The 24267-nt window shown below is 55.2% G+C and overlaps 1 protein-coding gene across 5 annotated transcripts; it reads left to right on the forward strand.

The window, feature by feature from the left end:
- Nucleotides 1–595: 595 nt before the first annotated feature.
- Nucleotides 596–19317, forward strand: ONECUT2 (one cut homeobox 2). 5 transcript variants are annotated; one of them, XM_087772821.1, is made up of 3 exons: nt 653–810; nt 871–1757; nt 18948–19317. In XM_087772821.1, exons 1-3 carry the CDS (start codon nt 653–655, stop codon nt 19232–19234), a joined length of 1332 nt encoding a protein of 443 aa, XP_087628947.1. In that variant the 3' UTR covers nt 19235–19317. The 5 variants fall into 5 exon arrangements, with proteins under 5 accessions (XP_087628944.1, XP_087628947.1, XP_087628945.1 ...); XM_087772819.1 differs by having other exon boundaries at nt 653–772; nt 830–1757; XM_087772820.1 differs by having other exon boundaries at nt 653–772; nt 833–1757.
- Nucleotides 19318–24267: the final 4950 nt, after the last annotated feature.

Here is a 24267-nt window from a genome sequence, read left to right on the forward strand (position 1 = left end):
CGGGGGAGCGGGGGTCTGAGGGGGCTGGAGTGGGGCTGCGGCGCCTGAGGGGACGCGAGGAGCCTGAGGGGCTGGCGGGGGCTGCGGGGCCGGGGCTGCGGGGCCGCCTCCCGGGAGGAGCCGCGCCGCCGCCGGGCGGCCAGGGCCGCGCACCCCGGCGCGGTGCGGTGCGGTGCGGTGCGGTGCGGTGCGGCGCGGTGCGGCGCGGCGTGAGGAGCCCCGGCCGGCGGCGAGCCACCCCCCCCGCCGCGGCTACAAAGGGCCGCGGCAGCTTTAAGGGCCCGGCGGCTGCCGGCCCGCCCCGCCCGGCGCCGCGCCGCCATTGGCGGGCCCGCCCCGCGCCGGGGCCCGGGCGGCCGCGCCGCCTGTCAGTCGCGCAGGCCCGGCCCAGCGGGCGCGGCCAGGCGGGGCGCGCAGCGCGCCCTGGACAGCTCCCGCCGCCCGCAGACGGCGGCGGCGGCGGCGAGGCGAGGACATGGCGCGGGGCCGGCGCGGGCCCGGCTGAGCGGCCGCTGCCCGCTGCCCGCTGCCCGCGGGGCCGGCGGAGCGGGCGGCCTGGGGCCGCGGCGCGCCGCGCCGCCGCCCCCATGAGTGAATGAGGAGCGGCCGCAGCGCCCGTCGATGCCTCGCCAGGGAGCCGGGTGCCTGCGCCATGAACCCCGAGATGGCGATGGAGCCGCTGGGCAGCCTGCACGGGGCGGCCGGCCATGAGCCGGAGCTGATGGGCAGCCCCAGCCCCCACCACGGCGGCCGCAGCGCCGGGCCGCTCCGGGTGCCCCCGCCGCCGCCGCCGCCGCCGCCGCCGCCGCCGCCGCCGCCGCCGCACCAGGAGCTGGCCCCCGCCGCCGCCCGGCCGGCCATGGTGTCCAGCATGGCCTCGCTGCTGGACGGCGCCGCCGAGTACCGCCCCGAGCTCTCCATCCCGCTGCACCACGCCATGAGCATGCCCTGCGAGTCCTCGCCGCCCGGCATGGGCATGAGCAGCACCTACACCACCCTGACGCCACTCCAGCCCCTGCCGCCCATCTCCACCGTCTCCGACAAGTTCCACCACCCGCACGCCCACCCGCACGCCCACCACCACCACCACCACCAGCGCCTCTCGGGCAACGTCAGCGGCAGCTTCGCCCTCATGCGGGACGAGCGCGGGCTGCCCGCCGTCAACAACCTCTACGGGCCCTACAAGGAGATGCCCGGCATGGGGCAGAGCCTCTCGCCGCTGGGCAACGGGCTGGGCCCCCTCCACAACGCCCAGCAGGGCCTCCACGGCTACGGGCCGCCCGGCCACGAGAAGATGCTCAGCCCCAACTTCGACGCCCACGCCGCCATGCTGGCGCGGGGGGACCAGCACCTCTCCCGGGGGCTGGGGACGCCCCCCGCCATGATGCCCCACCTGAACGGCATGCACCACCCCGCGCACCCCGGCCACCCGCCGCCCCACGGCCCCGCGCTGCCCGCCGGCCGGGAGCGGCCGCCCTCCTCCTCCTCCGGCTCGCAGGTGAGCGGCTCGGGGCAGCTGGAGGAGATCAACACCAAAGAAGTGGCACAAAGGATCACGGCGGAGCTGAAGCGCTACAGCATCCCGCAGGCCATCTTCGCCCAGCGGGTGCTGTGCCGCTCTCAGGGGACCCTCTCGGACTTGCTGCGGAACCCTAAGCCTTGGAGTAAACTCAAGTCCGGCCGGGAGACCTTCCGGAGGATGTGGAAGTGGCTGCAGGAGCCGGAGTTCCAGAGGATGTCGGCCCTGCGGCTGGCAGGTAGGTGCGGGACGCGGGGAGCGGAGCCGCCACCCCCGGGGCGCCGAGCGCCGCCCCGGCCGGCCCCGCAGGGCGCTCCCCGCCGGCCCCGGCCCGCCCGGGCGGCCTCCCCTTCCCGCGCTCTCGGCGGCCGGGACCGGGGCCGGCGGCCGGCCCGTCCCCCGCCTCCCCCCGCGCCGCCTCCTGCGCGCCCGGCCCGCAGCCGGCGGGGCTCGGCGGGGCTCCGGGCCGGCGGAGCGGCGCTCTCCGCTGCTCCCCGGGGCGGCGGGGCCGGTGCAGCGCCCCCCCGGCCGGGTGCCGAAGGGCGCCCCGCGCGCCTCCCGCACCGCTCCGCGCGCTCAGCGGGCGTCCCTCGCGCCGCTGCCGGGCTTCACCGGCGGGGACTGGCCGCTGCCGGGCGGGGGGGCACCGCGTGCCCCGGGGCGGGCGGGGCCGGCGGGGGGGGCAGCTCCGCGCAGCCCCGCGCAGCCCCGCGGCCCGGCCGCATTGTCCCGCGGAGGCCGCGCGGGCGCCCCCTGGCGGGCCCGCGGGGCGCCGCAGCCCCCATTGTTCTGCGGGCGCGGCGGGGGGGGGGGGGGCGGCGGGGCGGCCGGCGGCGACCCCCGGCAGCGACCCCCGGCACCGGGGGGGCCCGGCGCAAGCTCTCCCGCGGGGGACGTGCCGGCGGCGGGCAGAGCGGCGTCGGCGGAAGAACCGCGTTCGCTACCGGTGGCGCCTCCGTCCGGCCCCGCGGCCGGGCAGGACCCGGTCCTGCAGCGGAGCGCACCCCGTCAGGCGGCTGCCTCCCCCGCCCTGGAGACGGCGCACCTCGCCGGCACGGACGTGCGGTAACCGGGCGGGCTGCGGCAGGCGCGGACACGCGTGGGCAGAGGCAGGGACGCCCGTGCGTGCCGGTGTCCGGCTGGGCGCCGTGCGGGGCAGCGGGACGCCCGGGAGCGCGGCTCGGAGCCCGGCGAGGTCCGTTCCCGCCGGCCCGTCCTCCTCTTGCTTCGGTCGATCCCGGTCCGGGGAGATCCCCCCCCTGCGCCGGTGCCCGCGGGGGCAGGCCGCGGCCCCTCGCCCCGGGCCCGCTCTGCCGGCGCGGGCGGAGGGGACGCGGAGGGGACGGGGGTCCCTGCCGGAGCCTCCCCGCCCTCCGCGGTGGCACCGCGCCGCTCCTGCCGCGGAGCTCGGCGCGGGGACGGGGCTCTGCGGGGCTTCGGGGACGGGGGCCCGGGGGGCCGCGCTGGCCGCTCGCCCCTCCTCTGTCCCCGGCGGAGACGGGGGGGAACAGTGCGGTTTGCGGGGGGGGGGGGGGAGGGGGCCGCCTGCAGACCCGCACCCCAGCCGCGCCGAGATCTCCCCGTCTGCCGCGGGGTTCCCCCTGCCACAAGTGCGCGCAGGGCTCCGGGCCGCCCGCTCTCCCGCTCCTGTTCGGAGGCGGCGGGATGCTCTTCCCCCCTGGCAGGGGGTCCCCGCATGCGGGGGTGGGATGCGGCAGAGCGGGGGGACGAGGAGCCATGAAGTACTGATGGCCGTAATCCCTGCCCGCCCCCCCACCGGGGATGCTGTGGGGTGACCAGCCACCGGCCTGGGGCCTCCAAAAGCCTCTCGGAGGATGCTTAGGGCTTTCTCAAGGTGAAGGGGACTTTGCAGGGCCGCCGTTGTCGGGCTGCGGGCCTTGCCCGGCTCTGCAGCCCGTTTCAGAGCCTGGCTTGGCCGGGACGGGGACGCTGATCTCCTCCTCAGCTCTAACAGCGGCTACAAACTCCTCCCGTGCTTTCCAACAGCCCCTGGGTATCCGGTTCTTCTGGTTGATCAACCAAATGAAGGTCCCGGGGTTTGTCTGCAAGGGGAGCATCAGGGGAACAGAAAGGGTTTGGGTTTATTTTTGCAAGCGCACGCGGTGATGTCACGTATCTAGAGGGAAATCGATGCAGATAATGTTTAGAAGATTAAAAGAGCATTAATGCTGGCAACAGGAGCATAAACGTGTGGACCCAGTTTTCATTGATCTGGAACCTGAGCCGGCTCATTTCCAGTAATGCTGCTGGTGCTTTTCCTTCCCAGCACCGGTCCCGGGTGGGGGGTTCCCCACGGAGCCGTACATATTGGGCAGAAAATCAGAAATCGCACGCGGAGACATGCATGTATAATTCTGGATCTCCGCTTTCCCAGTTCCCCTTGAATTCGTCGCAGTGATGCCCTTGCATCCAGGAGTAAAGTTTGGAGAGAGCTCGGTGGCCGAGTGAGCGCAGGTTCCCTGTGGAGTGGGAGCCGGAGCGGGAAAGACCTTTGCAAATTACCGTCCCCTTCGGAAAATCGATTTTTTTTTTTTTTATTACCACGTGTGAATATGCAGCCTCATTGCCTCGGTGTTTCCTTCTTCCCCTTTACTCGCCTGCTTAAATCCCTCTGAGCAAGGGGAATAAGCCAAAAGTATTTCAGATTTCTGAAAACCGTCCAATTTGCCCCTTGCTCCTGTAAGTTTTCCCAAACGGGACAAAAATCTGCTGTCCTTTGAGGGAAATCCCCCTCTCCCCGTGGCAGCCGTAGCAGTGGGGTGTGCTTATTATTTCTTCTTATTATAGAAGATATATAATAATATTCTATTCTATTCTTATTCTATTCTCATTCTAATTCTATTTTATTCTATTCTATTCTATTCTATTCTGTTCTATTCTATTCTATTCTATTCTATTCTATTCTATTCTGTTCTATTCTATTCTATTCTATTCTATTCTACTCTATTCTATTCTATTCTTTCTTATTATTTCTGTGCTTATTGTCCCTCCTTGGGAGTCTTTAAACGCCTCCTGAGCCGGCGGACGGTGCTCAGCCGCCTGTGCCGAAGCACGGCCGGGCAGGGAGGGCTGCCTGCGGGCAGCGCGGGCAGCGGTGTGGGCAGCTCACCGTGTGAGCGGGCAGTTTGGTGCGTGCTTTGGAGATCCGAGAGTAAAAAGGCATCGTTTTGGCGCGGCCGTGCGAGTGTCGCTGCGGCTGCAGCCGGGGGAAGCGGCCAGTGCCCTCCCGGGGACACCGGGCTCCCCCGGCCGCCGGAGCACGGACGGGGCTTCTGGGGAGCTGCCCTGGGCTCCGGGCAAGGGCTTCTCCCGCAAAGCAAACGGAACGCCAGGCACCCGGTTCCCGGGCTGCCCCGACGGCGGCACCACCCCCGGGACCTCGTCCCCACGGCGGGCTGGCGGCCCCGGGGCGGCGGGGGGCTCCGGGGCAGCGGGGGGCTCCAGGGGTCGGGGCCGCGGGAACGTCTCGGTGAAGCCTTGACCGGCTGCGGCCCCGTCGGGCAGTCCCTAGATTTCTGCCGGGGTGGAAAACATCACCGATCTGTAGGTGAGCCGGCATCTGCGCGGCGAGCTCGGAGCGCAGGGTTCAGCTGCGTTCGGGTCCCTGCCACAGGGCGCCGCGTCCCGGGGCCTGGGCTGCCTGCAGGGCGCCGATCGCCGCGGCCCCGCCGGGGGAGCGCGGCTGAAATAACTCCCGGGGCTGTGCCGGTGTCCCCGGGGCTGGCCCGGCCGGGGGGGGCCGCTCTGCCCCCGTCCCGTCGTGCGGCTCGCCCGGGGCTGGCGGCCGAGGCAGGGCGGGGCGGGCGGGGCCGTTACCCCTTCTCCGGGCCGACCAGCGAAACGCTCGCACTCCCTGCTTACGCTTCCCGGCTGCTGAATCACGTTACTGGTGATTAAACATTTTGGTGCCAGAACACCGTCAGCGGCTCCTTTCTGCAAAGCGGCGCCCTGGCCTCGCCGCCGTTGCCTCCCCGCCACCGCAGCGCCTTTCGCGGGGGGCGGCTGCGCCAGCCCCGCTGCCGTCGCCTGCCCGCGGCCGGGGGGCAGCGGCGGCTGCCGGGGGTCTCTCCCCCCCCAGGGGTCTCTCTCTGCCCCCCCGGGGTCTCTCCCACCCTCCCCCCCCGGGGGTCTCTCCCCGTGCCCCTCAAGCCCAGTTGCCGGAGCCGCGGGCGGACCCCCGGGGCGGGAGCGGCGGCGGCGGCGGCGGCGGCGGGCGCGGTCCGTCAGCACCACGGAGAGCGGCGGGGAGCGGGGCGGGGGCGGAGGGAGGGGAGAGGGGAGAGGGAGGGAGGGAGGGATGGGGGGAACAGGGGGATGGAGGGGAACGGGGGGATAGAAGGGAGAGGGAGGGATGGAGGGCAGAGGGAGGGATGGAGGAGAACAGGAGGGATGGAGGGGAGCAGGGGAGGGATGGAGGGGAGCAGGGAGGGATGGAGGGGAACAGGAGAGGGATGGAGGGGAGAGAGAGAAGGATGGAGGGGAACAGGAGAGGGATGGAGTGGAGTGGGAGAGGGACGGAGGGGACAGGCAAAGAAGGAGAGAGGGGAGCAGGAGAGGGGCGAGGCATCCCGGGGCAGGCTGCGGCCTCTCCCTGGCTCAGAGCCCGGTAAGCGAGGGCCGGTGGCTCCACACCCCACCAGGGCCAGGGCTGCGCTAGTGCGGCTGGCCCTACCGCACCCACCACCCCTCCAGCGCCCGGGACAGCCCCTGAGCTGGAGCCGATTGCCAGGGGTGGGCTGTGTGCAGGCGGGCTGTTGTCCGTCCGTCCTCTGCCTCTTCGTGTTCTACCTAATGCTGCTTTCTCTGGATTTTGAGACTATTTTGTTGTCTGCAGGTACAGCTAAAAATTAAGGCGTAATAACATCTGTATCAAGTGCGTTATCTATATATAAAACTATTTCTTAGTGTTGAACTGAATATACAGGTACATAAAGATCCTTTGAAAGGTGCTTAGTGGCTTGAAATATTGGTACTCTCTTCAGATATAGATTAGTGGTTATGTTTGAACAATCCATGTGGTAAATTGTGGTGCTGGGTGATAAATTATATTTCTCGCGTACCAACTTTCTGAAATAATATCCTGCCCTATCTTTTTGTTCCACATTATTTCTGAAGACATTTCTGCCCTGCAGAAATTTGAATACCGTTTTTGTTAAGCAACCAGTTTTTATCAGTTTCTTGACTGGTTGATAAAGATAAATCTGACCACATTTGTCATTAAATGCACTTCTATCTTTTTTCCCCTCTACTTTTTTTAAGAAACAATTAGACTATCAACATGTGTTACTCATTCTGAGCTTTTCCAATCTGTTCTTCACTATTTCCTTACTAGATTTTTTCCCCAACATCTCATTCTTTCCTAGTATCTCTTGGCCATCACCCTTTGAACCGAAATATCCCAAACTCAAATATTCCTCTGCATTTGAAAACTGACAGAATTTATTTGTGGCGAGGAACACATAAAGGAGAGAACATTTCTGCCAAAAGGGTTATTTTCCAGTAACTGATGCTGTTTCTTCCCTCGCTCTTTATAGGGGCGTTTTTGACTCAAACTTCGCGCTTCTTTTTTCTGCACCGTGGCCCCGCAGCTCATCCTTAGCACTCCTCCCTTGTATTAGCCACAAAATCTTGTCCTAGATGTTCCTGCCATCCACCAGTTGCAAGTGGCTTTTTCATCCCTTCCAATTAGACATTACTCAGAGATGACAAGCTTCTTGCCGGTAACCCAACACGTCTATTCTGAGTCTCCGAGCACTAAAAGTAGCAGACTCCTCGCATCAGAGGAGCTCCCCTGTGGCTGCCTTCAGAGTGGAAACAGGGCTCTGCAGGTGTACGGAGAATTAATCTAACAGGGAAAGCAGGGCTGAAAAGGACTTGAGACATCGCTTGTCCCGACAATCTGCCCCATTCTTCAAGAATCTCCAGTGATGGGGATTTCTCAGGCTACCTAGGCAATCTCTTCCAGGGCTTACAGGTACAAAAAAATCCTTAATGACTAGCCTTAATCTCCCTTTTTGTCTTTGAAATCCTTTGCTTCTCATCTTATCCCCGCTAGACACAGCAAAAAAATGACTCTCTCTCTTCTGATAGCAATCTGTTTGTATTTAAGACTACTATCTTGTCTCCTGTCTTCTCTAGAAAAAGCCCCATCATACTTCGGAGCTGAATATGCAGAGAAAGCATTATGTCCAATGGGACAGATAATACATCTCTTTTTCCAAGGTAAAAGATTTTGTATCCAGCTCTATCAATCTTGCAGACTTTTGCATAAAAGGCTCTCTGATTTATAGAGGATTTTTGCACGCAGAAATCATACAAAATAGACTAATCTCAAATGGGTTCGGTGATAAGATCAACCAGACAACTCACTGATGGCAGATAGAAACGCAATCAAAAGAGAAATTGGAGTGTTTTGGGGTTGTTTGGGGTTTTTGAGCTATAAAATCAAACTACTCCATTGTGAAAAAAGGGGACTCAAACCACTGGTAAATGCTGCACGGAGGAATTATTAGACAAGCGATAGAGGCTGGCAGTTTCCCAAAACGCAAATTGTCTCCGAGACCAAAATATCTCTAAGTAAGCAGGGAACATATTTATGAGTAGTGGTGATTTTCCAGCAGATCTCATCTTGTCATAATGGGCATTTAAGAAGAGGGGCCTGCGCTGAGGCATTAAGCTTTGGCAAGCAGCACACGGCTGAAGAAGGTAAAGGAAGAGCTTGAGGAAGTCTTCCTCGGAGAGCTTCCCACACACCTGCTTCTCCGTTTTCCCTCTCCTCTGTGCTTATCCTGCCCTCTCGTTCCCGTATCGGGCAAGGACACCGCTGCTTTCCTTGGGAGCCGGTGTCACAGCGCGAGCTGTTGCTGGTAAGGACCAGTGGCACCATGGCACCGCGCCAGCCCCCACCACAGGCTCCCGGCGTGAAGAGACTCACGCAGATTAGGTATAAGCTCCCAAAGCTTTCCCCCGTCCTTCTGGCATCTTTAGTGCCAAATTTCTCCTCCATCATGCCCGGATCCTGCCAGGGTGCAGCGTCTTGGCTCTCCTCTCACATCCAGCCCTGACGGTGCACTGCAGAAAAGGTGTCCTGTGGGTCATGGCTGCACGGACCCGACGCCAGAGCCACGCTCGGCGTCAGCTAGCTCGTACCACTGGGGTGGTAGGATGCAAGTGCTATCACCCCCATAGCCTGCTGAAGAGCCATCCCATCTCCCATCCACCAGCTGCCTGGTAGCATGTTCGCTGCGGAGGTGGGAGACCCACGGCCCCTCTGCCTGGAGGGAGCTCACTCCCTTCCTCACCTCCACGCGCTACCTTGGTGGTGCTCGGGGAGGAAGGGCGCTTACCTCTCCTGCTGAAGCTTACTGTGAAGTAAGCCCCTGGGAAGAAGGAAACGTGAACCTGACATTATGGCAAAGACCATCGCTCCTCCCAGGCCTGCTCTTGCATTCCGTATTCAGCAGTCGTTGTCTGAAGTTCAAGGAGAGCTCGGAGAGCCAGGAGAGCAACACAGGTCTGGCTTTCCCAGAGAAGTCGGCAGAGCTTTGCTCCTGCCCTCTCCTGTTCTTCATAATTGTGCCCTGTCAATAACAGCCATTAAAAGGAAATAATCATTGCCTCCTTTCTCCTGTGAGTCAGAATTTCTGAAAACAAGCTGGTTCTGGAGGCACGCAGCAAGAGCTCAGTGGACCCATACCTTTCCCTGCAGCAGGGCCCACAGGACTCAGCTCGCGACTCTGACTTTTACGGTGCGGTGCCAGGAGGGAGCTGCAGCATGGGAGGGTGTCAAAGCGACATAGCTACGGGAAGGCTGCTGGACATGATCAGCAGAAAACAAGAAGGCAAGATATTTCAAATTCTAATCCACTCTACTAAGGCTTCAGACTCCTATTCAGTGCTTGCTCACCTACCTCAACTGGAAATTCCCAGTCCTTTCTTGGAAAAGATGCCTGAAGCACTTCCCTTTCTCCATGGGGAGAAGGCCACAGCTGTATTCTGGTACTTGAGGGGGTGTGCTGGTGCATCGCTTGCAGATGCCGCTACAACAGGCAGAGCACTCGGTGTGGGGAAGGTCTGGTTTCAGCTCTGTGCTCTGATGAAGGGAATATAAATCCTCGTTACAGAAAAGTGTTATAATTCAGGTGGAAACTATTTTGGGATTCAAAAGGGAGAATCTCCAGAACAAGAGGAAAGATAAATCTCCCAGGCGTTAGAAGTGAGGGACTCGCAGAGTGCAGTTTGAAGGGTCCAACGTTTTGCTGTGGCTGGGTCGAGTACCCGAGCAGTCTTGCTGCTGCCAGAGCTGGTGGTGCGGGGAGCGGTACGTCAGCGCTGCAGGCGGGCCGACACTGCTCAACACAGTCGGGTGATGGCATTTAAATGCTACTGCTTCTACAGTTTCTGTCAGCTCGTGCTTCTGAAAGCAGCTGGGACTCTGAACCAGCACAAGTGTATTTTGGCACCTCGGCGAGGTTGATGCCATTATGGCGGGTATGTGTCCGTCTGTCCCTGCAGCCCCACTGCTCCTCTCCGCACAAAGCCACTGGTACCCTGCGGGGTGCCCCAGGGGGTCCCTGCACCCAGGAGCAGAGGTCTCACGGGGAACTGCAGGCGGTTGTACCCGTGTTGTGAAAGCAGAAGGCTGTGGAGAGAAGGAAGATCCTGTGAGCGCCTGCCCTGCAACAAGGCTACGGCACGAGCTTGCGCCACGCTGGGCGGTGATCCGGCAGGAGGGAGAGCTCATACATCCCCCAGCTGTTGGAAAGGAGACCTTACGAGCTCACGATCAACTCTGAAACAGAAATCGGTCAGAAATCGGGTCTGTTGCTTTTGCAGCTCGGAGAAAAGCTCGTTTGTAAAGAGGGCTGGCTATTGAGTGTCAGGGGACGCTCCCTGCCTCGGCCACAGAAGAGAAACCGGGAGGCTGCCTTGCAGACACTGCTTCAGTGCATGGCTGGAGCTTGCAGCCGCTCAGCAACAAGGAGGACGTTGAAACTGCGCTGCGTGCTTACCAAGCCTCCACTCATTCTCACCCTAGAGTGCAATAAATTGGCCCTATCCCATCTATTATTTATTATTCTGTATTAATGATGGAAGTATATTACAATAGTACTTAGAGGCCCTTGTCAGAGATCCCACGCTGAGATGGGTGTTACAGCATTGCATGGGAGGAAGCAGCCCCTGCCCCGCAGAATTTACAGCCCAATTTCAGCCACCCAGCAGATTTACAGGAGATTTGACACAAACAGCCTGAGACCTGCTGCATGACAGAAAGAAATATAAAAGGACCGAATCCCCAAACCCATCCATCTTTCCTTCTCAAGCAGCTGAAGGATGCGAGACCTAGACAGAGGAAGGCGTTCCCGCCGTGACAGAATTAAGAGAGAGGAAAATCAGGCTGAGCACCCAGAAAGCCCATTCCTGGCAGGGAACGGCGAGGCTGGGCGCTCCTTTCTCGGCGTGCTGCAGGAATCCCCGCTCTCCAGACGGGAATTGCCGTGTAGGGAACATCTTGCCGTTACAGGTTTGGGCGAGCAAAGAGACCTTCTCCAATAACGGCGGATCTTCTCTAGAAGAACAGAATTTTGTGCTACACTTCTCATTTGGGGGGATATGCTGTTTTTTCTAGATAAAGGCCATCGGAGGGCAATGATAGGGATTACAAAAATGGGGAAGGTTCCGTGGGTGCGGGGCAGATGGCAGCGAGCAGGTGAAGGCGCGCCGGCTGCGCACCCCGACAATGTGATTATTTGCATCTTCATTCAAATTGTTTCTTGTTACATAATGATTCTGTACACAGTGGAGTACTTAACCTAATTTGTATTGATCTCGATTGCTTTCATTTGTGCATACTTAATTCAGAGAGGTAATCAAATTGATTTTTGAGGCCTAGTTTTTAAGAGGTTGTAGTAACACAGATATACAAGAGGTTGCTTTAAGTGAATCATAGCGAAAGAAAAACATTTTAAACCTTTGGAAAACCTTTTGATGGTCATTTCATTGTGTTCAGTATTACTAGCATAATTAAATTTCCTTCACATTGAGTCCTCTCCGAAATCAAATTGCGGAACATTTTTTAGTTCCATCAGACAGATAACTGGGTTTAGTTGACTTTGTACTACACCCGCATGAAACCGCATACGGGAGATCAATATTCACGGCTTATCCTTACGAACGATAGAGAGAAATGACTCACTGCTGGATTAAGGGAATGTTGTTCTCTACTTGGCTCCTTCTTAACATTAGCTATTTGTTTCATAGTTCCAAAGTCACTTGTGCCATTAGAGTAAAAACATCGTAAAACCGGTGATTCTCTGAGGGTGTTAGTTAACTCAAGAAGCTGCAGGAAACCGAATTTAGAGGAGGTGAGGACAAAGGGAGGCTTTTTCCAGTGAAGGTGGACCATGAAGTATGGCCCTGAGAAATTTCAGACTGCTAAATAGTCGTCCAGGATTTCTGGTTTCCCCCCCTCGCCTAATGGGTGTAAAAGTAGAGATACCTGAGGGGGGAGGTGGATTGACGTCAGATTTATGGTGGGGTTTGTTTGTATGAGCGCTGGGCTTGCGCTGTGGTTGTGCTTCACGGGACATGAAATCACATGAGCTCTTTCATTGACGTTTCCAGTATCCAAAGGAAACTGGCGTCAGGCTCTTGGAAGAGAAATGGGATGGGTCCGTAGTCTCCGCAGGTCCCTCTCTTCGCCCCGTCCTCTGCCAGCGGCACGGTCCCCATCCTCTTTCTCAGGTGTGGGACGTGGGCTCCCTCCCTGTCCTGCTCCTCCTCCTCCTCCTGATGCTGGTGACCCTCATGTCCTCGTCCCTCCTGGAACGGCCGTCTCTGCGCAGGGAAGCAGAGGAGCCGAGGGAGGAGAGGGGCCCCGGCTCACTCCAGTGAGCATCCCTGCCCCGTCCTGGGCATTCGGAGGGTGGGATTTGGCTGAATGCTGTTGCGGTGCTGCCGGTCGGAGCGGTGAGCTCCGCATCAATCAATTTTGGCCTACATATGGCAAAAGCAGTTTCTATAAAAAGGACTGGTCTTTCTGTGCCTGCATAAACAGCTGATAGGAACTATTGCTGCCTATAGGGACAGGCAGCGCTGCTGCTGGGTTTTGTAAGGCCAGCGTTACACACTGCGGATTCATTGCTCTGAGCCACACGTTGTTTCAGCCATTAACGATGGAGCCCGGTGGACATCTTTGAGTGAAAAAAACTGTCATGAGAAAATGCCAAATCGTCTGATCTGAACCGTTGCATTTTGCCACGCTTTCACCAGCTGCGTGGCGGACTTGCCCCGGACGGTGGGTCCCAGCCCGCAGGATCCACCGGCTGCCGCGGCTCTCCCGAGTGAGCTGGGCTAGGGCTGGGGCACGGTGGGATCCACAGCCTGGCAGGAGGGCAGGCAGGGCTGGGCAGGGCTGGGCAGGGCTGGGCAGGGCGCTGGGGACCACTGCAGCTCCTGGGGGATGAGCGTTCGCCTCGTCGAAGGGCAGAAGGGAGACCCCCACGGTGGCGGTAGTGAATCCACTGCCTATTGCTGGTAGTTGCCATGCATTCGTCTTTAACGATAGAGTAAATTTCTCAGTGCTTCAGTCTTTATAAACGGCAGTGATAAGGCAATACTTACTTTACATATTTTTCAGGATTTATAGCTATTTGTAATGCAGGGGCTGGGTAGGTGCCTCTCTTCTGAGGAAGAAGATGGAAAATAAGAGTTATTGTTGCAGAAAATAAGACAAATGAACTATTAGTGGAAATATTCAGTTTAATGATACTCAGTGACAAAAAAAAATGAGCTTAAATTAGAAGTGTGTGAGGTTCACAAGGAAACCAAAACTCAGACGGGCTTGCAGAAATAAAATCAAAAAGATCACCACTTTCCTGCGGCTCCCTTTCAAGCAGATGGGGTTGCAGATTGGTACAGTACACATCGGTAGCTCCTGGTTGCAGTGGGGTCATGATTTCTTCCAAAGCAGCGTGATATGATTCTTCTTTCCATGTAAATTGTATTGAAAGCTATGAAGGGCGGGCAGTTTAGAGCAGATTTTTGGGAGAGGTGTGTACCAAGACGCGATGGAGTCTGTGGCAGTCGCGAGCGGGGGCCGTGTCCTTCCCCGCCGTCACCCTCTGGCAGCGGGGCGCCTGCCCGCAGGAGGGGACGCACCCCAGCTGCATCCGACGCTCGTGCCCTGGCTGCGGGGGAAGCCGGGACATGGGATGCCCTGCTTTTCCCTGGCTCATGTTAGGCGAAATGAGCGCCAGCCTTACTGATCGGAGAGCTGGCTTACAGGCGCGGGGCATTTGGGGAGACAGCCCCTTAGCGAGGCTCTGCGGAGACAGAGCGGTGGGCTTTTACCCGGGGCTGCAGCCGCGCGGGGCAGCCTGGGCCGACAGCTGGATTTTGCTTCCCTGGCTGACAAACGGGGCACGGTCCTTGGGCGGCCCAAACGTTCGCGCAGAAAGGTGGGGCTGGGTGAAGCTTTCGGAGAGCTGCTGTACCTGTAGCCAGGAGGGACGGCTGCCTGCCTGCCTCTGCTCTCCCTGTCTCTGGCATCCAGCAAAATATTTCAGTACGCGCTTAACCTCAGGCTTGCAAACACGCTAATGAAAAATCAATGGTGTGTCTTGCATATTTGAAGTTGAACATCTGAATAGTTGTTGTCTTTGTGGAGAGGAACCTCATTAGCGCTGAGAACTGCAGAGATTCTGGGGCTCATTCCCGTCATCTCCCGGTGCCTCGCCTGGCTCGCCTCCTGCCTCTCCACGCTTCCTCTGGGTGCTTTGGTTTATTTGAAATTTTTTTTCTTTCTAAGCAATACCTAATTCCAGTTGAAAGCAACATTTTTTAAACCTTCCCTTTGTTTTAGCTGCAGGACAAAAGCACGCTCACTGAAGACAGACTGTCCCTCCTTGGGGACGCAGCCCCGCAGTGCGGTGTCAGGTCTCTGCACCGCTCCTGATGCCCTCTAATTCAGTGGGTTTCCACTTCAGTCAACATTAAGCGAGCCAGCACTGAATCTATTTCTGAGCTCTTTCTATATTGTTTCTATGTAAAGCGTCTTTAGTCCAGTGTAGAAGAAAAGGGAAGTTTGGGGTTTTTTTTCCCACAGTTATGGCTTTCAATTCTTGCCAGTTGTCCATTTTCTTCCATAGAATATGTTCAGTATTAACTGCAGTTAATAAATCAAATTGTTCTTAGAATCAAGATGGCCGCTTCCCTTCCCTCTACTATTAAAACATTCCTCTCTGTAGGCAGGTTTCCTGGATAATAACTTTATTTTAGTAGAGTGCTCACTCCATTTTTCTCTGCTGATAAATGCATGTCAAGGAACAACATTTGCCTTCATGGTGCCTTTTCAAGAGCAAACTTAACAGTTCAAGGAAAGTATTTACTGAATGCATTGAAAAGCACATACCTTTGCATTATTTATTATAAGATACCAATAACTGTAAAACGCAGACTATCTCTGGACATAAATTAGTGATGTTAGGAAACACTAGATTCTTCCCAGTGTCCCGGAACCTATTAGAAACTGCAGCAAAGACGCAGACGCTCGTCACATCCCCAGTGCTGGGTGTAACGCCGCGTGGAGTCCAGACAAAAGGCGAAGTAAAGCGTCGAGTGCAGAAGTCCAGCCTAAAATCTGCTTTTTCATCTCAGACAAGCAGTAAAACATTTTCTGTGGAGCGTGTTATCTGGTAGGTTAGAGATGCAGAGAAGGAACCCAAATTCTTCCCGCGTGATGCCTTTGGGCTAATCACCTCCAGAGACCCGAGCCCGGCCATCGGGCCGCAGAAGCGGGCTCACCCTGCAGCCTCCGACGTGCCCACGCAGCAGCCTCCTTGCTGCCGCCCCGCTCCCTCGGGTCCCAGCAGAAACCCTGTGCTGGTGCCGCTGCCTCCGGCGGGGCCGTGCTGTGAATCGCTCACCCATAGCCCGTAAGTCTGGGTTTGGACCCGGCTCTCCGGAGCATCCTCCTCTCACATTTTGGCCCTCTTGGGATATTTTGAATGGTCCGACCCCAACCTTCCTCCGAGAGGCAGCTCTGCTGCAGCCACTGGAACTTGGCAGCTGAGAACGGATGCAAGAGAAGGGGCCAGGATCAGCCACTCCAACAAAATATGCCATTTTCCTGCAGAAATCCTGTTAAATACCGTCCCATGCACAAAACTAAACTGATCAGCGTAGGCTGTTGCGCAAACGGCTGAGCCAGGCTCCCTGTGGAGCTGTGAGCAGGCACAGGTGGATGGGTACGGCCCCGAGTCTGGGCTAATTACAGGCATTTCCACAGTCTTAAGTTTAACTTTTTGGAGCAGGTTCTCGTTTCACATTCTAGATGCGCAGAACTATTTAATAGGGCTGCTTAAAAACCCATCCACTTATCAATTCACCCTACTTGTTTTGTCCCAACACATTACCTAACCATGTCAACATATGGATTTTTTTTTTTTTTTTATCTTACTGCCCTGGGTAGGCAGCCTTATCAGGCTATTTTTAAATCCGGGTATGCTATGGCAGCGATATTGGTTTCAGCACTTGATGTTCTCTCTGTGCTAATAAATACAGATCAGCTATTAATGCTGATTTTTTTTTAGGATCCATTAGCATCGCTTGGCACAGCGATGGTCAGGCGCTGCTGCCCTGCCTGACCTGAGCTCTGACGGGCATTTCTGGCTGGCTTCGCCCTTGCCCTTGGGAGATGCCCCGGGAAGATGCCGCTGACCCCCGCAGAGCACCGCCAGCCTGCCCGAGGGCTCTGCAGCTGCGCTGTGGCTTTCAGCCCTTCACACCCAGCCTGTAAACCCAACTGCAGATAAACTCAAATATACAGGGCCCGGGTTTGCAGACAGCTCAGTTGGCTTTATGCCTGGAGGCCTCCCCTTGCGCAGCCCGGCTGTGCCGGGGCTGGAGAGGCATCCCCCGGCGTGCGATGGGCTGCTGCCGCGGCTGCGCCCCGGCGGTCTCTGCGTGGGGCGGAGGGAGAAGAGGCACAGAGCCCTGGGGTGGTGACACCGCCGGGAGTCACGCTGGGGCAAAAACCCCAGGGGAGCAGGGGGAGAAGGACCAAGGTGAGCCAGTGCCTGACCCGCTGCTGTGGAAGCCCGAGTGTTGTCGCCTCCGCAGAGACAGGCTCTGGGAACCGCTGCCGGCAGACATTGGGGAAAAAATCAGCCAGTGTGTTTCAGCAAAGCGGCATGTTCATAGATGCTTTCCGTTGGGAAGCGTTACCTCATTTCTGGTGCAGAGCATCGTGCAGGGTGAGCCTATCGCGCCGTGTAATGCCATGCCTGGTTTCAGCGATGCTTCCGAGTTTGCTTGCGGAAAATGCAGTCACTGCAGTTTAAGACCCCGCTGTGAAGCAGTGATGAAGAGGAGGAGGCCTGTGGCTGTGCAGGGGGTGTGAGGTGCCTGGGGGAGGCTGCAGGCGGGGGGAAGAAGCTTTGGTTGGCCTTAAACCCCGTGCATCAGGTGGCAGCTGCCGGCGGCAGGGGACTGCCTGGATGCGCACGTGATCTCGGGAGGCGTGGAGAGCTAATTGCTGACGAGGGACGTTGCCTCAACAGCAGGTACTGCTGCCATGACCTCTCAGAGATACGTGATTTCACTTCTTTCCATTTTTTCATAGCTTTTCAACATTGTAGTCTGTGAGAGACCCCATGAAAGTGCAAACCTGCAGAGAGTTGTAGAATTTGAGACCCGCTAGGAGATCTGGTCATTTCTACGCGAGGCCGTCGGCAAACGGTCTCACAGAAGTTATGAGTTTATCTCACAAGAGATGTCTGGAGTTTGGGCAGCTTTTTCAGACAGCAGCTGTTGCAGCAGTGGATAGAAACCACAAATAAGTTGGTAAATGATTAAAAAGTGGCCACGGAGGTCTCTCGGAAGAAAACAAGCAAACGGAAGGTTCAGCTGGACGGTGGCAGTTTGTGCTGTCGAACATGATTTTTCCCCAGTGGTGGTCACACAAAGTTGCTGCCACAGGAGCTTTGACCAGGGTTTGCTTTGGAGTGTTTAAAGTAAAAAAAGCTCCTGTACAAATGTTAGACCTGTCTGCTGGGGAGGCAGAACCAGGCCTCCTTTTGGGGATGGAGAAGACGAATGTGGGGAGCGGAGCAGCCTGTCCTAGGTCAGGCAGAGCAAAGCTGGGAGCGGAGTTCGACTGTGCCGTGGGGTTTCACCCGTCCCTCTCTGTCCGCGGGCGTTATCGCCAGCACCTCTCCGTCCTGCGGACATCTTCTGGGAGAGGATGCGTTGGCGCGGGTGCTGCGAGCATCCCTGCTGCCGGCCAGGGCCGCCTCGCCAGCCCTCGCTGCCGCTGGCGGGGAGTGAGTGGGGACAGCGGGTGCAGAAGGCTGCATCGGCCCCAGCTCCCGGGGGACTGCCTGTCGGGAGTCACCCGCATTCGCTGGCAGACAGGAAAGCAGCCCAGTATGCTGGGGATTTCAGCTGATGCCCAGAAGACACCCCACAGCCCCAGACCGAGGGCGTTTTTGTGTTGCAGATCGTGCAGGGAGCGTGGGGAGGGCGGGGGCAGTTTCTGCTTGCTCAGCTCTTCTCTCCCCTGTAGTAACAAAGCGGGTTTGGGGGGTTCCTGCCTTCACCATTGTGCCCCGGGTAATTGTTTTAAGTATGTGTTTGGAATGGCAAATCAAAGCAAAGGCTATTTGTCCCAAAATATGGACAGATTTATTCTAAATGCATGAACAGCAATTTCCAGTTGTGTTTCCTCTGTCCTATACATTACCCGGGGGGGAGTTTACATTATGGAATAGTGGCCTGCACAGTTTTGTTAAAAAACAGTAATCTGCCCTTGTTATATGCTATGGCACACGAGAAGTTTCTGCAAAGAATTAATCTTTGTCTTAGCTACTGAGGGGAAAAAAAGGATGTGCTTTGCATTTTCTTTCCTAGACTGACTTGAGATAAGCTAAATTGCTCATGGTAATGCTGCTGTAACAGAAAAGCAACACATTTCTCGGATAGTGGCTTTATAAAAAGTGTGGAAAATCTCAAAGTTGTGCACCGTCCAGAAATGGCAAGTGAATTCGAGGGCTCTGTCTGGGGATGGTCAGGGGGAGTGCTCCGAGTGCCTAGGAACTCAGTGCCCGAATGCCTAACAACCAGGTGCCCATCCAAAATAATTCCTGAAAATGCAGGTCTCTGGAATGCGAGCGCGAACACCAGCGTAGCCCCCCGGGATTCTTCCGCGAGCCCTCGGATCCCGCGTGCCGGCGCGGTGCCGGCTCAGCTGGCGGCTGTGCACCGCTGGCTCTGCGGGTCCCGCAGGAGGGTGACAGCTCGCGCCCACCGTGCACCGGTCTCCGTGCCCAGAGTGGCTGGCGGGGTCTGCGGGCAGCCACGCGCGTCCTGACGCTCGCTTTCTCTCTGTCTCTGCCCACCCCTTCCCCAGCCTGCAAACGCAAAGAGCAAGAGCCGAACAAAGAGCGGAACAACTCCCAGAAGAAATCTCGCCTGGTTTTCACGGACCTCCAGCGCAGAACGCTTTTCGCCATCTTCAAGGAGAACAAGCGCCCCTCCAAAGAAATGCAGATCACCATCTCCCAGCAGCTGGGCCTGGAGCTCACCACCGTCAGCAACTTCTTCATGAACGCCCGGCGGCGCAGCCTGGAGAAGTGGCAGGACGACCTGAGCTCCGGGGGCTCCTCCTCGGCCCCCAGCACCTGTACCAAAGCGTGATGGGGAGCGGCCGGCGCGGTGCGGCACGGCGCGGCACGGCGGAGAGAGCGGCTTCGCAGCGGGGCCCTTCACTGGTGACTTAAAGCACAATCCTCCTGGAAACGAACCCCAGCCTAGCTGTAACAGAGGACACTTCTTACGGCTTTTAGTCAGTCTTAGCAGGCGCAAGTTAAAAATTAACCTCTTTCTATACAATACTATGCTCAGGATAGGCGTAGCAGGTCTGAAATATAGGGGAGTCGTTTGTGAGGCAAGTTTCTCCTGAGCCCCAAAGAGCCGCGGCCGGCGGGGTGCCGCTGCGAGCCTGGGCAGCCTGCCCATGCCCAGTGTTTGCCCGCAGGGCGCCGGTGCTGGCCACACCGCCCTGCACCAAAGCTCGCCGCCGTGGCGCAGCCACGCGAGAACGGAGCACAAAGTCTGACACGTAGACGCTAAAGAATCCGAAAACCTGTTTTTAAAACTCAGGCATGGTTTTGTTAAGTGTTTTAAGGGAAAAGAAAAAGATCAAATTTCAGTTTTTGTTTGGGTTTTTTTTGTTTGTTTGTTTAATTTAATCAGCAAGTATAGCTTGATCTCGGATCAGAAAAATTCAGTTCACTTGAGCTCAAAGTATCAAGCACAAAGCCAGTAGCTACAGGAATAGGTACGATCCTGGACTCGCTGCAGCGATTGTTTCGAGACGCAGTCGCGCTTCCCAGGGCGGTAGGGAGCACCTCCGTGACCACACGAGCCTCAAGCACAGTTTGCAGTTTGTCACAAGTTCCGTGTTTGTACCTAACGCAGATGCACACTCAGGAGGTCAATTTAACTGCTACAGTACATGGAGCAAACACAACGTTTTGAAAGATCTAGATTTTTTTAGGTCATTAATACGTCCTTTTTCGTTACCAGGAATCTAGTTTCTCCTCGACAATGTCCTTGTTACTGAAACGTATTTAGCGTTCAGTGTATTTTTGTTCATTTTTTTGGTATTTTATGGTACTTTCAAGCAGGAAAAAAACAGAAACGAGCCCTTCAGATGCCACTGACCATTTTAGATGTGCCGCATATGGCTTCAATATGCCATCTAGATCTGTTGCATCCCTAAGTTCCTTTCATCCACCAGTTACCCAAGCTGGCGGGAACACAGCACACCAAAGAGACAGGATTACTGCAAGCCAAAGATGTTTATAACTTGCCATTTTCTTTCCGTCATCGCTGGTGTGGCTGGTTGTTTGGCGATGGGGAAGCCTCACAAACTCCAAGCCCTCTCTCCACCTCCGGCGGCTGCCATGCAACGGAGCGGGCAGGCAGCGCTCGCAGCCGACGTCAACAGAGCCCCGGCCGCAGCCGCCGCGCTCGCAGCCACACCGACGCCGCGGCCCCGCCTGCGCCTCGCAGCCCCGACCCGCGTCGCCGAAACGGCCGCGGCTGCTCGATGTGCGCACTTACCAGTGAATGGCCCCTCCTGGACCGCCGGCCGAGTCCCCGGCAGCAAGCCAAGCGCGGTCGTGGATCTTTAGAGACACTTGAGACTTTTTTTATGTACTACTTAATCGAAACCAAAGAAACGTTTTCTGCACCTACTTCTTCTGCAACAAACTGTTCCATTTAAAAATAAAATAAAAATAAAAAAAACAAGGAAGCACGTCAGGAAGCAAATGAGTAACACACTGTGTTTTGACAGACATCTTGGACATTTTAGGAAGCAGATCTCAAAGAAAGGGTTGACAAGGACGAGAACAAAGCAAAGCCAGTACGATTGCTGCTTCATTTGACAACTCAGTCATCTTAAAGTTGAAGATTGTCTTTAATTTGTGCCTATGCAGTTTTTTCAAAAGAACAAGGAACAGAGCAACCAAAACCTCAACAGCTACAATACCAAAGATGAGGATTCTCACTACTTTTGTTTCAGTTCGTTGTCTCCTCTTGCACGACTAAATGCATATAGCACCATTGATCTGTGTACAGGTAATCACTTCTGTTTCTTTGAGCAACCAAAAGGGTGGGTTTATTTATGTTTTTCCTGTTTCTGCCCCACACGGGATCTCTCCAAGAGCTGCATGGACTCCAAGTGCAAGATGTTGGGATACTACGCTGGTACATCTCCTCTCTCCAGAACCACGTAGGAAAAACGTGTCGGTTGGGTATGACTTGTTTTGTCGGGTAGAGTTGGTCTCCTGTATGTCTAGAGCTTTGAACAGCCATCCTTCTGTATGTGAAATCGGTTGAGTAACCTACACCCTTCTTTCTCTTCCCCAGGGATAAAACTTGCAATATATATGTACCGATTTATGCCATTGTAAGTGCTGAGCACCACCACAGCCTGGCTCACTGAGATCAGATCCCGATCTGAACCGAAATTGAGGTTTCAGCAGTTCATGTGGCAGTTCAGTCGTTCGTTTTGACATATTAGACATGTTACGTTGGTTGATCAAAGTCATGATGATCCAAATGACGGCACGCAGCCCTAGGTCCAAATTTATCTTTAGAGCAAAATCTTCGTTTTGGTCCGTCTCTGCCTTTAAATGAGGGCTTCATTTTAACTACTTCGCAAAACTGCTGCAGTCATTTTCCAGTGCTTACACTTAAAAAGAGGAATAAAATCCAAACGCCTTGTCTGCTCAGGACAGGAAAGGTTTCTGAAAAGTAAACTCAGGATCCTCACAGCTAAACTGACAGCACATACCAGCTCTGGGAATCAAAACGTCCTTCAACATAGATTTCCAGAGAGATCGTGCATGATTTGAAAATGATCCAAAAAAGCCTCGTAGTCAGACATGGAATAAAGCTGCCAAAAAATGGTTCAGGTCTGGGCTGATGCGTACCGACACCTCCGGGCATTTGAGTGAGAAGTTCTGCGTCAGCACGCTGTAGAGCAGGCCCAGCTGAGGTGGTTTGGTCACGTTGAAGTTTCACCTTCATTCCCACCCAAGAGGGTCCCCTCAAACCAGCCTCTCCATGTGCATTTTGAACGTGGCATTGCCCTCGTGGGAAACGTCTCATTCTGAACGTGTCCTCCCGCAATCTGCAGCAGTGTCAGGCAATGCTGGGTTTCAGTCGCTTTTCTCATGCTCCGTTCCATCGTGCCCTTGCAGCTGCTGCAGGAGATGACGCGCCTCCAGTGAAACCCAGCCTGCCGTCCCTTACCTCCCCTTCCCTTACTGCAGCCACAAGGCAGAGAAGTGCATCTCGGGTGAAGAGAGTCCCAGGCATCCTCTAAGGCGTGCGCTTGGCAGTCGGTGTCCCACCCCAGAGGTGGGCACCGGGGACACTTCACGGTAGGGACCTCCGCAGACGGGCGGTTTTGCCTCCCGAGGCAGCGAGGAGCCTGCCCTGGGCTTCTCGTGAAGTCTGTGAGCAAAGACCTGGGCTTTTTATTTCTCTTCAGGGTTCATCCCAATAGCCGTAACGAAGTAAGTCCAGATCAACTACTGAATTATAAAAGTATATATATTCAATGAAATCATTAATTTTCTCCAAATTGTGGAAGTTCTTGTTATGCGATATTATAGCTTAAGTTCTTGCCTCAATCTTTCAAATGTTGATCCGCAGTCTCACACTGGGAACAATATAATTCCATGGGCCGAGTAGTACTGACCCTGATGTTACTGCCCGCGCTGCATCATTTGTTTAGCAAAATGCGTGAGGCTTCTCTGCGCTGGGGATTGCAAAGATATCAACGCCCACGCTTCCTCTATATTTGACAAAAATCATTTTCATTTGAACAGCTGAAAATGCCGCTGCATTTTTTATCCCTGCATCTTTCATGGCCCTGTGTTACGTCTTCCATTTCACTGTCAACTCTGGTAGGCTTTTATGTAGCAGCTATCTCAGAAGAGGAGTGTCGATAGCATATACTGTGGGTAGATATATTTGTATGTACATGTATGAGCATAATATATGCTATATTCTGCCCATACTAAAAAAAAATCAAATAGATATGTTACGTTTATATACCATATATTTATGAATCTATAGAGCTGTGTAATGTAACTTGTTCCTTTTATTTATTCTGATACGAAAGACTAGTATGTACAGATAGTATCCCAGCATCTTCCGTACCGTGTACTTGGAGTTACTACCATGGGCACATCCAAGATGAATTCAACTTTCAAGAAACCTTGGATATTGTTTAATCATCCGTGAAGGAACAAAGAATGTGCTTGATGACTTCGGTTGAATAGCTTTATTCTGGATCTCTCTTACCTAAAGCTGAATCCAAAGACCTGAGAAGGACTAAACCAGCAAACTACGCTCAAACCTGCATAAGGGAATAGGGATCTCCTCTTCCAAAGCCAGACACGGTAACAACATGGTATTGCAAAGGGTGTGCTAGCTTCGGACAAAAACCAATGTTTTTCTTGCTTGTCACAATACCTAAGTGTTTTTAAGACATGGGGAAACTTTATACTTGGCCTCCTTTATATTTATTAAGGGGAATTTTTATTGTTTAAATTTTTTAAAAAGGCAAAGCTTAAAATGGTTTTATTTTTTTCCAGACATTTGTGGGTTTTAACCCAATATATTATCTATCAATAATGTAATTTATTTAATTTAGTCTTAGAGTAGGTCCCAAAATCTCTGTTCAGTCTAAACACATCAAGTTTCATTTTAGCTTTAAAATTCAATGGGAGTTTTGCCTGAATATAGACTGCGGGATCAGGCTCCAATGTTAGTTATTTGTAACTATTTAATTCAATGATTTATGAATTAATTTGGGATTAATTTTGCTTATTTATCCATTTTACTGTTGCAGCGCATCAGAGATGCGAAGCCTATGTTAGTAAATACACTTAAAAGTTAGAATTGCTTCACAGAGCAGCCAGGCTCTGTTACAGACGGGAGCAAAATAACAAGTTACATCAAACAGGAGTCTAGTTTTGATTTCTTCTTTTAATTGATTTTAATCGTTTAAATATCAAAGTTTAAATTATTTAAGTTAATCTCCTCCCATCTGATTAGAAGTGTGATGTACCTTTATTATGGCACATAAAGCCTTCATAATATAACTTATTTATTTAACTTATTCATCATCATCATCTGAGGATGCC

This window comes from Nipponia nippon, unplaced genomic scaffold (assembly GCF_047370975.1).
Source record: "Nipponia nippon isolate SJK-2023a ecotype South Korea unplaced genomic scaffold, ASM4737097v1 scaffold_37, whole genome shotgun sequence".
In the NCBI taxonomy this organism is placed as follows: Eukaryota; Metazoa; Chordata; class Aves; order Pelecaniformes; family Threskiornithidae; genus Nipponia; species Nipponia nippon.